This window comes from Mirounga angustirostris, unplaced genomic scaffold, assembly GCF_029215605.1.
Source record: "Mirounga angustirostris isolate CCGP_5_RB_7025 unplaced genomic scaffold, mMirAng1.0.hap1 SCAF_14, whole genome shotgun sequence".
Taxonomy (NCBI): domain Eukaryota; kingdom Metazoa; phylum Chordata; class Mammalia; order Carnivora; family Phocidae; genus Mirounga; species Mirounga angustirostris.
Genome location: NW_026991722.1, coordinates 52070666 through 52086016, shown reverse-complemented (window position 1 = coordinate 52086016; position 15351 = coordinate 52070666). Strand labels below are relative to the sequence as shown.

The following is a 15351-nucleotide window of genomic DNA, read 5'->3' as shown; positions in this document are numbered from 1 at the left end:
TATATTTACTTATATAAGTTTTCCACTTACTCTTAACAAATCTTTGTAAAGACACAGTGGCTTCTTCACACAAAAATGTCATAGCTACGCATGTTGTCTAAAGGTCCATAAATCCTTCAAAATCAATTATGAAAGCCAACATACCTCAAACCCTTTTCTCCCCATAAAATCTTGCTTTCAGACTATTGAACAGTAATTACAAACTCTTAAAAGTTATTTCTTTCAAATCAATTGGCTTAAAGCTTGCCTATGGTGTTTCCCTTACTTGGCTTTAAAAATCTAAGGATAATTTTCATTAGTCCAATTCAGAAACTCCCGGCAAGGACTACCAGAGTTTAAACACAATCTACATTTTCAGCTCATTTCTAAACTATTTCCTTCCACACACAACAGATTGCAGGACAATCCAACTTTACTACTGGCTGTCTCACTGCACTTACCTGTATTGTCTGTGCTCAGATTATGGTCTCTGAGAAAGCACCTTACTCAACAACCATACAGAATTTGACAAAAGTGATCACTTCCTCTTCCTTGTAACTCTTCGCTTGACTTCAGGGATACCATATTCTCCTAGTTTCCTTGTATCTCATCAGCTTATCCCTTTTATTTTCCTTTGCTAGCTCATCCTTTTCATTCTAACCCCTGTATGTTGGAAAAGCCAGGCTCTAGCTACACACACTACCTCTCTAGTGATCACATCCAATTCCAAAGCTTTAAATATATGATGATGACTTGAATTTACAGAGTAAATGGATGCCCTTCGACCTTTGTAATATCTGTACAAACACCCAAGCCTCTACCTCTTTCAAGGTCCGTACAAATGCCACTTCTTGCCCAAAGAATTTCATCATTTGCTCTTCTCCCAGGCCCATTCAAAGTCAGAAAATCCTATCTTCTCCTTCCAAACTGCCAGTTTCCTCTCTTTCCACAGCATTTATTCCCTTCTCATTTACTATTACTTATGTGTAGGTTATGTCTGATTTTAGACTATAATACCCCTAAGGACAAAAGACCTCTCCTAGATCTCTTCATTCTCCATAATACAGTCAACAAGCAGATTTACAAGCAGCACGTACTTAATAAAAATTTAGTAAAAAACTCATTACTTCATATTACATAAAAAACTAAGAATCTGCATTTGAGTAAAGTTTAGTGTAAGAAAAAAATAAAAACCTTGCTGAGACTTTGGAGGAACAAACAGGTTTTTAAAAATTGCCATGTTAAATTATGTAATTAAAATCAGTTTGACCTTTTCATTCTTTCCTGGCTCCTGAGGAGCTAAATACATGCATTATTTTGTTGTTAAATTCTAATACATCTAATTTAGTTTCAAATTCTATTAAAAATTGAATCTAGAAATAAGTTAAACCTACCAGCTGTCCTGCTTTGTATATTTTTCCATCCCATTCTATTGCTGAGTATGTCGCCCAGGGGCCCTGCTTTTTAGAAGGAAGATCAGGACGTGTAATTACTCCTTTAAAAGATGTAAATTTTATTTGTTTGTCATACTTTTCATGACAGTCCTTCAGCCATAAAGCAAATTCTCTGTCAATTTTCATTCGCTGCTCCTGTAAAAAAAAAAAAAATTAAATTCTTTAATGTTCTATGAAATATAGCTACTAGTAAACAAATATAACCAGAGACACTGTCATTCCTTCCTTTTTTCCTTCCACATACCCCACCCTCAGAAAACCTAATAAAAAATTAAAACATGTTCCTGGAGCTTTTTCCCATATAATTTTAGATTTCTTTTTTTTTTTTTTTTTAAAGATTTTATTTATTTATTTGCGAGAGAGAGAATGAGAGACAGAGAGCATGAGAGGGAGGAGGGTCAGAGGGCGAAGCAGACTCCCTGCCGAGCAGGGAGCCCGATGCGGGACTCGATCCTGGGACTCCAGGATCATGACCTGAGCCGAAGGCAGTCGCTTAACCAACTGAGCCACCCAGGCGCCCTAATTTTAGATTTCTAACAGAAGCATTGCTAAGAAAGAAAATCTTTGCTATCATCTTTGGAACCAAGGTCTCAATGGTTACTACGAGTAACAAAGCTTTCCTTCCCTTGTATAAATCCTAGAGTACACCAAAAATGATAAACACTGGCTGCCTACAAGAAAGAGAACTAGCTGGTTATGGGAAAGGGGTAAGCAGAAGGCTCCTCGCTGTGAACCATACACATTCTCAACAAGGTGATAAAAATCTCTCCATTTATCAAGCACGGATATACATATATATAATAAATATATATACAGTATATCTACAGTATGTAAATATCATTGGGGGGGAATGACTAGAGGGAAAAAAGTCTAAAAAGCTCCTTTGAGGATGATAATGAAAAAGAAGTTGAGAGGGGCGCCTGGGTGGCTCAGTCGTTAAACGTCTGCCTTTGGCTCAGGTCATGATCCCACAGTCCTGGGATCGAGTCCCACATCGGGTTCCCTGCTCCATGGGAAGCCTGCTTCTCCCTCTCCCACTCCCCCTGCTTGTGTTCCCTCTCTCGTGGTGTCTCTGTCAAATAAATAAATAAAATCTTAAAAAAAAGAAAGAAAGAAAGAAAGAAAGAAGGAAGGAAGTTGAGAAACACTGCTATACAAAACACATTTCACATTTTTCCTTTTAGTTATGTATTATATATCCGTATTACCTATTCAAGAACGTTAAGACATGAAATAAAAACTAAGTGTTTTCTACTAAAACTTAAGAAAATGTGTCACTGCTTATTGTTCTTTGCCCTGTTGGGAGATACATAGAGAGATTTATACTCAAGCATAAGCTGTTTAACGCCTGTCTTTAAGAGAATTAGTAAGGAAGAAAATCTCCACACTACATACTCTCATGGAAGATAATGCATAAAGTTAAATAAATTCATTTCTTCCTATATACCTTACTCCATTAATACACCATTTCCAAATGAAAATGGGACAAAATTAAAAATGATTTCACCTTAAATTTTTCTAACTTGCAATTGGAAAATCAGTATCTTAATCATTAAAAAAATTATGCCTACCAAATTTTTATACTGCACTTCAACATATAGCCCTTGTAGTATATAATATTATTCTCATATGCTCTCATCAAGTCAACATGCTTCTGTAGCTTCTACTCACTGTTAAGGTCTTGATATTAAGATCTAAATAAAGGTCTATAAATTTTATTCAAACACAGTCTAATCGTTTTGAAATTTTTGAGTAATGTCAACACATAAATGCTCATGAAGAAAATTTATATATATTCTTTTGATTTAATAAAAAGCATGTAAATTATCAGTACAAATTCATATTTGTGACTTTCATCATACTTAAAATAGAACATATGCAAATATTCAAGATTGATATTTAAAATCATACCTGTCCATTTAAAATCCTTGTAAAAAGGGTGTTCTTATCTTTCAATTTTAGCTCAAGATCCATAAAAGTCAGTTTATTTGTGCTGACCTGGAATTTGTCATTAGTGAATAATGCACCAGATATTCTATTGTAACATTCAATTGGTGCAAGCCCTCTCTTCTTTGGAGGAGTACACCAGTCAAAGCTTGAACAGAACAAAATATTAATACTATAATTAGTAAAAAATTCAATTTACGAAACAATGTAATTTCAGCAAAAATCAAAACTCACTCTTCAACAGATGTATATGGTATTAGCCGTCCATTCCAAAAACATTCAAAAATAGGCCTTTTTCCTCTTGCTGCTTTCTCAAGTATGAAACAATCATCATCATCATCTTCATCTTTTAATTCTAAAGCAAAGGCATGAGTGGAGCAAACTGTTTATTGCTATAAAATTTATGCAATTTTTACCACTGAGTAACCAACTTCTTTAAGTGAAATATTAAAGTTGCTTCAGAGAAACTGTAACAAAAGCTCATAAGATATCTCACACTGCTTTCTATACAACTTAGTGACAGCTTTACTCTTAGTTTGCCCTCAGACAGGCAGATTTCCAAAGTGGTTCCACATTACCAATGGGTGTTACTGATTTACATCAATATATAGTTACTTACATACTTATCAATCTGTGTTGGGGTACTACACTAGCTACTGAGCCTGCAATCTTTAAAATCTATTTATAGAGTAAGAGGGTCACACATACAGAGATTATGCCCTATAGTAGAATCCTTCTTCCCTACAAATATAGAAGCTTGAATCCTGTACCTCAAATACAGGTTTCACAATTCTGTCAGAACCAATATGTTCACATAAAAGTCAACTGGGAAATCTACAGTGTCTAGTAGCAACAACTTTGCCTAGTTTGAACAAATCAATCAATAATACTAAATTTAATTTTATTTCAAATACTAACTTTTCAAAGATCAGATTCAGGTGACACACATTACAAAGCATCAAACACATAATTAGCACAATTGCCTATAACATTTTTATGCTTCTTACCAATACATTTTCATATACCCAAACAAATTAGGATCAAACACCTTAGTTATTTTGGCACTGAGGCACCCACCCAAAATAAACCCTTCTTCTCCCGCAAAAAAAACACAAAGAAGTTCCTTTCTTTTAAACCAAAACACTTTGCTTTGAGAAAACTTATTTTAAGATATCATTTGAAGAACTTTATCTTTTTGTCTACACATAGAAAAATTACAAATGTCAAATTAAAAAGGGGTAAGCAAAATCATGGGAGGTAGAGCCACTGAGTAATAACATGTATGAGCACTTACTGGACACTATTCTAAGCATTTGCACCAGTTTCTTATCTAACATTCACAACACCTCTACAAGGAAAGAGATTACCTCCCATTTCACAGAGAAATGGAGACAAGGATAGTTTGTCAAAGTTTACACAATAGAAAGTGGTAAAGATGGGATTTAAATTAGGAAATCTGGTTCCAGAACCCACAAGTCTAAAAATATACTAAGGAAGTATTCTGAATGAAGAAGTTTAATATTGTTAATCTATGAATTCAATGCAATTTCAGTAATTGCACTAGGATTTTTTAAAGGGAATGTACAAAGTGATTCCAAAATTTATCCAGAAGAGCAAAAGATTAAGAATTTTCTCAAAAAAGAATAGTAAGTTTCTTACCCTACAGGTATCAGTACATGGTATAAAGCTACAGGAGTATCATTACTCATGTATATAAACATAAAATATATCAATACCTTAAAGAATCCAGATCTATGTATTTATGGGAACTTAATATTATTATGAAAGTAATATTTCAAACCATTTAAAAAATAGTAACATTTAGTAGCTGATGCCAGGAAACCAAATACATGCAAAATATTAAGTCAAAGCCCCACCTCATTGTACACACAAAAAAGGAGATTATAAATGCATTAAAGATTTAAACATAAAATGGTTAAAAAATAAAACTATAGGATCTTTTTATAATCTGAAGTGTATGAAGGCTTTCCACAGCAAGACAAAATCAGAAAGCATAAAGAAAAAACCAGTATGACTATATAAAGCTTAAAGTTTCTTGATAAATACCTACAAAAAGGGAAGACAATATGGGAATGTTTAAGGATTAATATGCAGTACATAGCTAAAAGTTCAGTAAGAAATCCATGAGAAAAGAATATGTAATGTTCTTTAAAGCCAATGCTTTATTCATCTGGAAGTAAATACACACAAAAATCAAGAATTATAAAAATTATAAATACCTAAGATATTCATAAGGAAAAAAGTTTTATTTTATCTAGCCTTAACAGCCGAACTAATAATAATGGTTAAACAATCCTAAATCACAACTTCACATTTTGTAGCTAAGATAACAAATTAACATACTTGATGGAAAGCATGGATCATCGGGGTAAGTTTCTCTATCATATAAGAAAGGGTGATATCGAATAATTCCTTCCACTACACCATCTCCTTCAACATGAGCCTTGAACTCAAAACTATCAGCTGCTGTGTTTATATACAACGTCTGCATGTCATCTTCTATTTCCCTTAGGTTGACAATCTTAGGTGCCTTCCCCTTTTCAAACATAGAAATCTAAAATAAAAATAAAACAAAAATAATTAAATTCTATGGTGAATTTACTTTTGTTCTCAACTATGATCCAACAACAGAATAGGCAAAACTTGTCTTTATATAAGTAATCATATAGCTTAATTATATATATGTTTATATATGGCTTAAATAACCATTAAGTAGCATCTCAATAAGGAATATAATATACTACTAAAAATACAGAATGTAAGCAAAGAAAGAGCAAAGCAGAGCTGATGAACAGATAACTCAGGAGTACATTTAAGGTTTCGTGCTTAGAGGTAGGAAGTGGGACAATGATAATGTGAAATTCTTCCCGATGTGTGGGCAAGGATATTGAGAACCCAGTATTCAAATATTCTGTGCTTCTAAACCTTACTTCATCATCCTAAGACTTCTATGAACAAAGAGAAACATTTATATTCCTTTTTCTCCCTGCTTTGAAACATGATGTTAGCTCTGTAGAAGACAGGGGAAAAAGAGAAATCAAGTACTATAGTAAATAAAGGCTCAAAAACCACATACGTTGAGCAATGGTCTCTTTACTTAAATATCTATTTGCCAAAGTACTTTGGAGAAACACAGGGAGAGAGAGGTTGTCTAATTATTGATTTTTCTTATCCAGAGTCACTTGGAACTGGAACAGATACCTCATAATCTGTATTATTCTAAGAAAGAATTTTATCTTACTTCAATATCAATGTTGTTGAAAGGTCCAACTTCTTTTGATGTACGTTTTTCATTTCCTTTTGGGCCATGAATATAGTAATGATAAATATGCCTAAAATACAGAAAAATACTTTATACTTTTAATTCAATTTAATTCATAAAATTACAGTTCATAAAATAATCTACAAAAAAATTTTTATAACTACTATTTGGTAGGTGCTAAGCATTATACTAAGCATTTTGGGGGGGGGGCATGCAGGGGTAAAAGGGGAGAGGGAGAGAGAATCTTAAGCAGGCATGGAGCCTGACGTGGGGCCTGATCTCATAATCCTGAGATCATGACCTGAGTGGAAATCAAGAGTCAGATGCTTAACCAACTGAGCCATCCAGGTGCCACTATACTAAGCATTCTTAAATACAGCATATCCCATTTAATGGTAAAAACAATCCTAAGATGAAGGTATTACTATACCTCATTTTATAGATACAGAAACTGGGATGCAAGGGGGGTTATATACGTGAACTAAGATTACAGAACTAGAGTTTGAGAGTGGACTACAATCCAGGCCTTTCCAACGTAAAAAGCCCACATAGTTTACACCTCCCAAAAGTATAGTTTATCAAAAAAATGAAAACCAGAAGGCAAGAGACTATAATTCTACTTGTCAGGAATGTTCTAGAAAGGACTTAAATATCAGAGAGTATGTAGGATTTAAATTTATCTCCTCAATATGAGAATATCATTCCATAACTCTCATCCCTCCTCTCCTACAGCATCAAGACAATCTCATCCCCAAATTCCCAAAACAAAACTAATAAATTCAACATTATCCCTTCAAAAATCACCAATTCAGAACTCTTACCACTTTAAAGTTTTAAAAGATATTTTGGTGAGACTATTCATGGCTAAAACATACATCTATCATTACTCTTCAAACAGGAATTTGCAATGTTCCTTTGTATGAATTTTAATTTTAAAAAATTATCCTAGCTACTCTTTAGAATAATGAGATAAAAGGAAATCACTGAAAATCTTCAGATCTTTCTTCATGCACCTCAAAAGTGTTATCATAATCAACAGTAAGGTTACAATAATATATTCAGAAAGTGTTATAATTAGCTTAACAAGATAGGTTTCAAAGAATGGTTAAAGTAATACGTTACTCTTTGTTAGAGCAAGATTATATTCTAATTATGTGCTATGTACACTGAGTTCCTTTGGTTAAAAGAAATAATTACAAAATAGCTAATGAAATATGGACTTAGAGAATAAAAATTCCCAAGTCTATATTTAAAATTCTTGGGTTACAGTCAATAAACATCAATATTCTACAAGAGAAAAGGTACTTCTAAAATGAAATTATTTTCCGGGCACCTGGGTGGCTCAGTCAGTTAAACATCTGTCTTCAGCTCAGGTCATGATTCCAGGGTCCTGAGATCGAGTCCCACATCGGGCTCCTTGCTCAGTGGGGAGTCGGCTTCTCCCTCTACCCCTCCCCCTGCTCATGCTCTCTCTCTCACACATGCTCTCAAATAAATAAAATCTTAAAAATAAAAAAATTAAATTAAAATTTTAGTTTTTTAGAAAAAAATTTAAACTGTTAGTATACACTTATGTATAAAATAAAGAATCTCAAATTAAGTGCAATAGCCTTTTGGGTAAATGTGAAAAAAAAACTTTTTAAAAAATGTGAATTTGGGGGGCACCTGGCTCAGTTGGTGGAGTGTGCAAATCCTGATCCCAGGTTTTGAGCTGGAGCCCCATGTTGGGTGTAGAGATTATTTAAAAATAAAATCTTATGGGCGCCTGGGTGGCTCAGTCTGTTGGGTGGCTGCCTTCCCTTCGGGTCATGATTTCAGGCTCCAGGGAGCCCGCTTCTCCCTCTCCCTCTGTGCTCTCTCTCAAATAAATAAATAAAATCTTAATAAAATAATATCTAATTTAAAAAAGTGAATTTCGTGCAGATGTACCCATTTTTGCAAGACTCAGTAATGTGGACTAATGCAAATTATTGAAGTGATCCAGTAAATGGTATTTACTATGTAACTACGGAAAAAAACTAAGAACCATTAAATATTCTGATGATTTGTTCTAATGGAATATGTTATACTCTAAAAGTTTTCCTGGAATAAATACACAAAGATGTACTGAAAATATATTAATATGTCATATAGGCACATTTGCATATATTATTTTAATAGACTTCATGCACTCATTAACATTTACTGAGCATCTACTTTTTTTTTTAAAGATTTTATTTATTTATTTGACAGAGAGAGACACAGCGAGAGAGGGAACAGAAGCAGCAGGAGTTGGAGAGGGAGAAGCAGGCTTCCCGCTGAGCAGGGAGCCCGATGCGGGGCTCGATGCCAGGACCCCGGGACCATGACCTGAGCCAAAGGCAGACGCTTAACGACTGAACCACCCAGGCGCCCCTGAGCATCTATTTAACAGGAAACACTAGGGATATAGGGATATAGCAGTGCAGGAAAAAAAGACATTCCAACGGAGGAAGGGAGAAAAAAAATGAAAATACATGGTATGCAAGATTACGACAGGTGCTATAGAGAAGAAGCACAAAAGGGGAATATGAAAGTGATGGTGTTGAATTTGATAAATTCTGAAGCTTATTTTAAATTTTATCACAGGTCTTAAAAGCCTGCCCCTCAAATAATGATCAATATGCTACAGGTGATCAATAAATATTTACAGAATAGAGAACTGTTTTAATGTTAACCTTAGAGTACTGGTTACTGCACTTAAGGGAAGGAAATGAGACAGAAGCAAAGCACACAGCCAAGAGGTTTCAATGTAGCTCTAATATTTTCTGTCTTAAAAAGAATACACAGCAACATGTTCTGAATCAAGTAATTACTTACGCTAACTGTCTTGTCCAAAGAAGGAAATAATTTTTCAAATACTGTATGTGTTCTGGTTGTACTCCTGTGATAACCACAGCAGTAAAGCTATCTTTTTCCTTCTCCTCTAAGATAAGATGATGTAGAAATCTTTCATCATCATTTGTAATGTGAACAGAATCAGATGGCTAGGAGAGTGAATATAAATACAACAGATTAGATACACTTAATTATAATATACAAATAACATTTACATTAACTTTTAATATGATTCGCTTAGTTTCATAAACAGGCTTCAAAAAACTTTTGAAGGAAAATAGCCCAAGACAAATCAGATGAGTATGTACAATGCTGTGAGAACAGGATAGCTTTAATACAAATTGCTAAATGGGCATATATACAGGAGTACCCTACACCACAATGCTGATTAAGTCAATTTTTGGATCATAAAAGAAAAGGTAAGAAAATATATATATATACTGAGTTTTAAAATGCTGAAAAAAACTAAAGACACTTACCCTAGGGTGGAATGAGACCTTGCTTGGGATACCTACCACTTAACTTGGCCAGGACGAATAAATGCCCAGCCCTCCATGTTCAAGGAAAGTGGGAGGTAGCCTGAACCCAGGTGGCTTAGCCCAAAGGCACTGTGTTTAAAAGGGAATAAAATAATCCTGGACCCTAGTCCACTTTCAGAGATTATCTATAGCTTGCTTAGACGGGAAGTGGGGAGGGGGAAAGAGTAAAGAGTGTTTGAGGATAAGAATTACAAACGTCTCGATTTTTATTCTAAGTCTTTATGTGTTAAAATTACATGCATATATATACTATGTATGTTGCATATACATAAAAGCTTTTAAGGATACACACCAAACTATTACATCTAGGAAACTGGTTGATTTTTTAAAATAAGCATACATTACCACTTCTTAAAAATAAAAACCAACCCTCCAAAACCATTCCAATGCATCCCTATGCACTAATATTACAGCTACAAGTAATATTTTATACACTTTGGGAGCTTGTGGATTAGTTTACTAGTGATGCAGGTTCATTACCAAATATTTATCGAGCACCTTCTAAGTTATACGACTCAACATGGGTACAAGGGAAGATAGAGTTAAATAAGACCAGTGCCTTCCCTCCCTACAAATTCTGATAGATGAGAAACAAATGATTACAAAACAATGTGCCCTTATAAAGAGATGAACCAAGAGCTACAGAGTTAAAAAGAGGGTGACATTTACCTAGCGCATGACTAGAACATTCCAGCCCAATGAGAACATGAAGGATTTGAGAGTATAAGGCAAACAAGGTAGTTTAAAGTATATGATAAATACATCATGAAAGAAGAGTCTGCTGAATCAAGCAGTGAAAATGGATGGAAGAAAGGGCAGATGAAAAACTATGTTAAAAGAACTGAATGGTGAATGATTAACAAGGATTATGATTACTAACTACTTGGCCAGGGGACGCTGTTAATTGCAAAGAGTAGTTGGGGGAAAAGTGGGAAAGAGGAAAGAACCGAAAAGGTTTGTAGATATATTTTATTTTGGATGCACCAAAAGTGAGATATTCATGGAACATCTGGGGAAAGGCATCTAACTGAAATGGGAAATGAGTGTGCCAGATATGATCAGCTGGTATTGAGCACCCCATCCCACCTTTTATTGTCCCTTCCTGGACTGCAGGGAATGGAAAGCCAAAAGTCTACTTTTCAGACTCCCTTACATTTTAGGTGGTGGATGCAAATTAGGTTTCACCAATTAGATGTAGTAGTCAAAAATTCAGAAGGGGAAAACAAGACGAAGGCCATTTCCTGAGATTTCTTGAACGTTTTCTGTTATGCAAGGTACTGAACGACTGGATACTCAGGTTCCGGCTTCAAGTGTTAGCACTGATACAGCACCGGTTATAGCCAAAAGGTCTGTGTTTTGGTGTTGGAGGAACTGAGCCAGCAAGACTTTTCCAACTCCTGGATCACAGATAAGGCAGGTTTCTAAATTCCTGATCCAGTGGTGGTCCTCCAACTTCATGATTATAGCAGATGTTGCAGCATCCCTTGAAGGCCAATTCAGAGTGCCCCAGAGTATCCTTCTAGGAGGCTGAACAAAGAGTTCATTCATAGCCCTTCAAATGATCATGCAAGCATCTAATTCCCTTTATTAAATCCTTTTCTGTTTGAAGTGTCTAGAATGATTTGTTTCCTCAGTGGAGTCCAGCCTGATTCAGTGTCTCAATCTTAAAAGTCTTGACAAGAAATACAGATTTGAGAACTGTCGGTGTTAAGTGGCATATATATTGCCCCCTAGAAAAAGCAAGACTCCTGGTGGTAAATCAAGAGCCACCAACTCTATACACAAGACTGTGTATAAGAGTTGGAGAAACCAAAAAGTAGGCTGAAAAAGACTGGTCAGGAAAAAAAAAAAAAAAGGACCAGGGACCTATTAGTATCCAGGAGATGCTTGTTGGCACAAATTAAGCACAAATCACAGGAAAAAATGGCAGAAATGATGACCCAAGAGATAATAGTTCTATCAAGTTTTATCATACCTATACAGTTTTGAGAAACACTTAAATTCTCAATTCCTATTTTTCACCTGTTTTGACATGGCAAGTATTTCCACAAATACACCATATAGGGTTTTGGGACAGTAACATAAGATGAAAAAGATGGAATACTATTATGTAAATATAATAAGATGCGTAAACTGTGTAATAAATGCAACAAATTTAAAAAGGGAAAGAAAAAGTGAGATGAGCAAAATGAAGAAATTTCCTGGACAAAAGAGAATGTGATGTTATATAGAAGAAAGTGGCTTATAAAAAAAAATATTCAGCCCATTTAATAAAGAAAAGGTATTATCTTCACCTGTCAAATTGCCAGCATTTTGCTGCCTTCCCCTCCACTCCACTTTTTAAAAATAAGGAAGTTATCAGATAGGCACTTCCATATACTGTTTTGGGGACTGTATTTGACTTGGGTTTAACCTTTTAGAAAAGCAATTTGTAATCCACACCGGGAACATTTAAAAAGTTCAAATTCATTGTCACACTTTTAAAATTCTATAATCTGTACGAAGAAAAAACTAATTTGGGCAAAATGTTATGCAAAGACATTCATGGCAGTGTCTTTATTTATAATTATAATAAAATCCTTTAAGTTAAATGCTCAATAGAATAGTTAAATTACAATACAAATTGCTATAAACCTATTAAAAGTGCACGTGTACAAAAATATTTTATGAAATGGAGAAATACCCAAAATGTTAAAAAATGTGGCTCAAAAGTGTAAATATATTTTTAAAAAGTAAGTATATGAAGGAGATTAAGAGTACACTTCCCCCACCCCCAACTCAAGATGCCAATAAGGAGGTTTTATTTTAACTTCAGTATTACAGTGTTACATTAGCTTCAGGTAAGTGTACACTTATCTAGATGAGTACTGAGTAATATATGGAATTGTTAAATCACTATATTGTACACCTGAAACTAATTTATAACACTATATGTTAACAACACTGGAATTAAAATAAAAAACAAAAAACAAAACCCTGAAAGCATATAATAAAAAAGTTAGACTAGAGGGGCACCTGGGTGGCTCAGTCGTTAAGCGCCTGCCTTTGGCTCAGGTCATGATCCTAGGGTCCTGGGATCGAGCCCCGCATCGGGCTCCCTGCTCCTCCCTCTCCCACTCCCCCTGCTTGTGTTCCCTCTCCCGCTGTGTCTCTCTCTGTCAAATAAATAAAATCTTAAAAAAAAAAAAAAAAAAAAAAGACTAGAAATTCAACTAGAAATTTCTTCCCAGAATTTGAGACTTTAAGTTTCCTATACATTTTTTACAACTTACTTCAGAATCAGAAAAAAATTTAAGCAGCTCAAAATTAAAGATTTTAGGGGTGCCTGGCTGGCTCAGTGGGTACAGCACATGACTCTTAATCTCAGTGTTGTGAGTTCAAGCCCTATACTGGGCATGGAGCCTACTTAAAAATCATAATTTTTTAAAAACATTTAAAAAATTCTAAAATGTTTCAAGTGGAGAAAAGTTGAATAATACAATAAATACTATATACTCACCACCACGATGCAAATTTGCTAACATTCTGCTCACTAAAATTAGAATCTGAATGTAAATTTCTAACAGAAATAAATCACTCATTTATTTCTCTGCAGCTCTGATTTCCTAAAAGCTTATTATCTAACTTGAAATTGTTAGACCAAAAAAGGTTTAAAAATTCAATCTCAGTGTAAGGAAAAAAGTTTACTATTTTATGAGCAATTTCCAGGAAGCTAGCTTTATGAGACAAGTTGTTGCCTGAAGACTTCCAGCCTGAAAAAGCATGTAAATAGTCACTTTTTGCTATTCACATGACAAAAGGAAAAAGATGAAAATTAATACAATTTGAAAATGCCATACCTTCAACTTTTAAAGCAATAGTGTAAGTATCGTGGATAGAAATTGAAAAAAAAATTTTGTTTCTATCATATGTCCAACAGTAATAACTTTATAATTAATGAGTTAAAATGTATCATACCTTTCTGTTTCTAATATATCCACTATATATTGCCTCTTTATTTTTCTCCTTCTTCTCAAAATCTTCTTTAGAAAGCACAAGTTCATGAACATCTTGGGAATCTGCAGGTTTGCTTATCATCTGTTAAATATTAAAAAGAGTACTTAAAAAATTCCTAAAAGTTAAACTGGTTAACACATTTAGACAGAATCAACCTCAAAATATTTTTAATCAACTTTTATTTATAAGAAACCTTTTTACTTACTCTGGCTGATTGTCCAACAAAGAAAACAGCCTGCTTGCCCCCAACACCAAAATAGGAAATATCACTATTTAAACTGCGTGGCACTGGTACTGGACGAACATATCCTGAATGATCACTAAAATAAAACATTAATGAAGTGATTTTAAACAAGCTACTTAAGTACCAAGAGAAATTGCTATAGAACTTTTATTAAGTGTTAATAAAATGATCCCCAAGCTAGACGACACCCCTAATTCAAGGTAAAGGAATCAGAGCCCAAAGTCAAGATATCATCTAATCCAGCAGTTCTCAAAATATATTCCCCAGACCAGCTGTTATCAGCATCACCAAAAAACTCAAGAAACGCACATTCTTGGGTCCACCCTACTAAATCATAAACTCTCTCAGCAAACAAGACTAAATAAATGCCCGTATCCTTATCTCTCCTACTACCCCTACATGTGTCCCTTCAAAATTGTTTACTGCTTCAAAACTTATAAAACATTGCTCACTATGACTTACACAATAAGAAGATTCTCTGAAGAATACAGGAATTATAGCAAAGACATTCTTACTTCCATGTATCATGACAAAAGAACCTCTTATGGAACCATTAACAACACTCTCAAGAGTAGGCATCCCTGGTCTCTCAAAACATAGGCTAGGTGTCCAGAACACCATTTCCCAATATCAGATATAAACAGAATTGGGGATGAGGCCAGAGCCCCTATTACACTCAATGGAAAAGGTAAACACTAGATGTGGCATAGCTGGAAAGAATCAGAAAACACAAAGATACATTCAATGAACTTTCCCATAAGAAATAAAAAAAGAAAAGGAACAGAAAATATCAAAGTGGGTATAAAGACATGAGGGACTAAAAGAAAACATCTCACACAAGTGTAGTACTGGAAAGAGGAGAAAATGGAAAAAGCTACAAATACTGGTTGACAGAAGCTGGGGAGTGCAAGAAATAGGGAGAGGTTGTAAAAGAATGCAAAGTCAGCTATAAGATGAGTAAGGTCTGAAGATCTAGTCACTAACACTCTACTGTATAACTGAAATCTGCTAAGAGAATAAAACTTAAAAATGCTCTCACCAAAAACAAACAAA

General features: G+C 34.5%; 1 protein-coding gene across 2 annotated transcripts in view; it reads right to left on the bottom strand.

The window, feature by feature from the left end:
* The window catches only part of SMCHD1 (structural maintenance of chromosomes flexible hinge domain containing 1), a 139266-nt gene that overhangs the window by 90531 nt on the left and 33384 nt on the right, over positions 1–15351 (bottom strand). For both annotated transcript variants that reach the window (XM_064577866.1, XM_064577867.1), the window contains 8 exons: positions 14260–14374; positions 14016–14135; positions 9502–9668; positions 6643–6733; positions 5745–5955; positions 3615–3735; positions 3345–3528; positions 1374–1568 (listed from right to left, as the gene is read on the bottom strand). In XM_064577866.1, the coding sequence (XP_064433936.1) occupies positions 1374–1568; positions 3345–3528; positions 3615–3735; positions 5745–5955; positions 6643–6733; positions 9502–9668; positions 14016–14135; positions 14260–14374 (1204 nt within the window). The remainder of the gene's footprint in view (positions 1–1373; positions 1569–3344; positions 3529–3614; positions 3736–5744; positions 5956–6642; positions 6734–9501; positions 9669–14015; positions 14136–14259; positions 14375–15351) is intronic.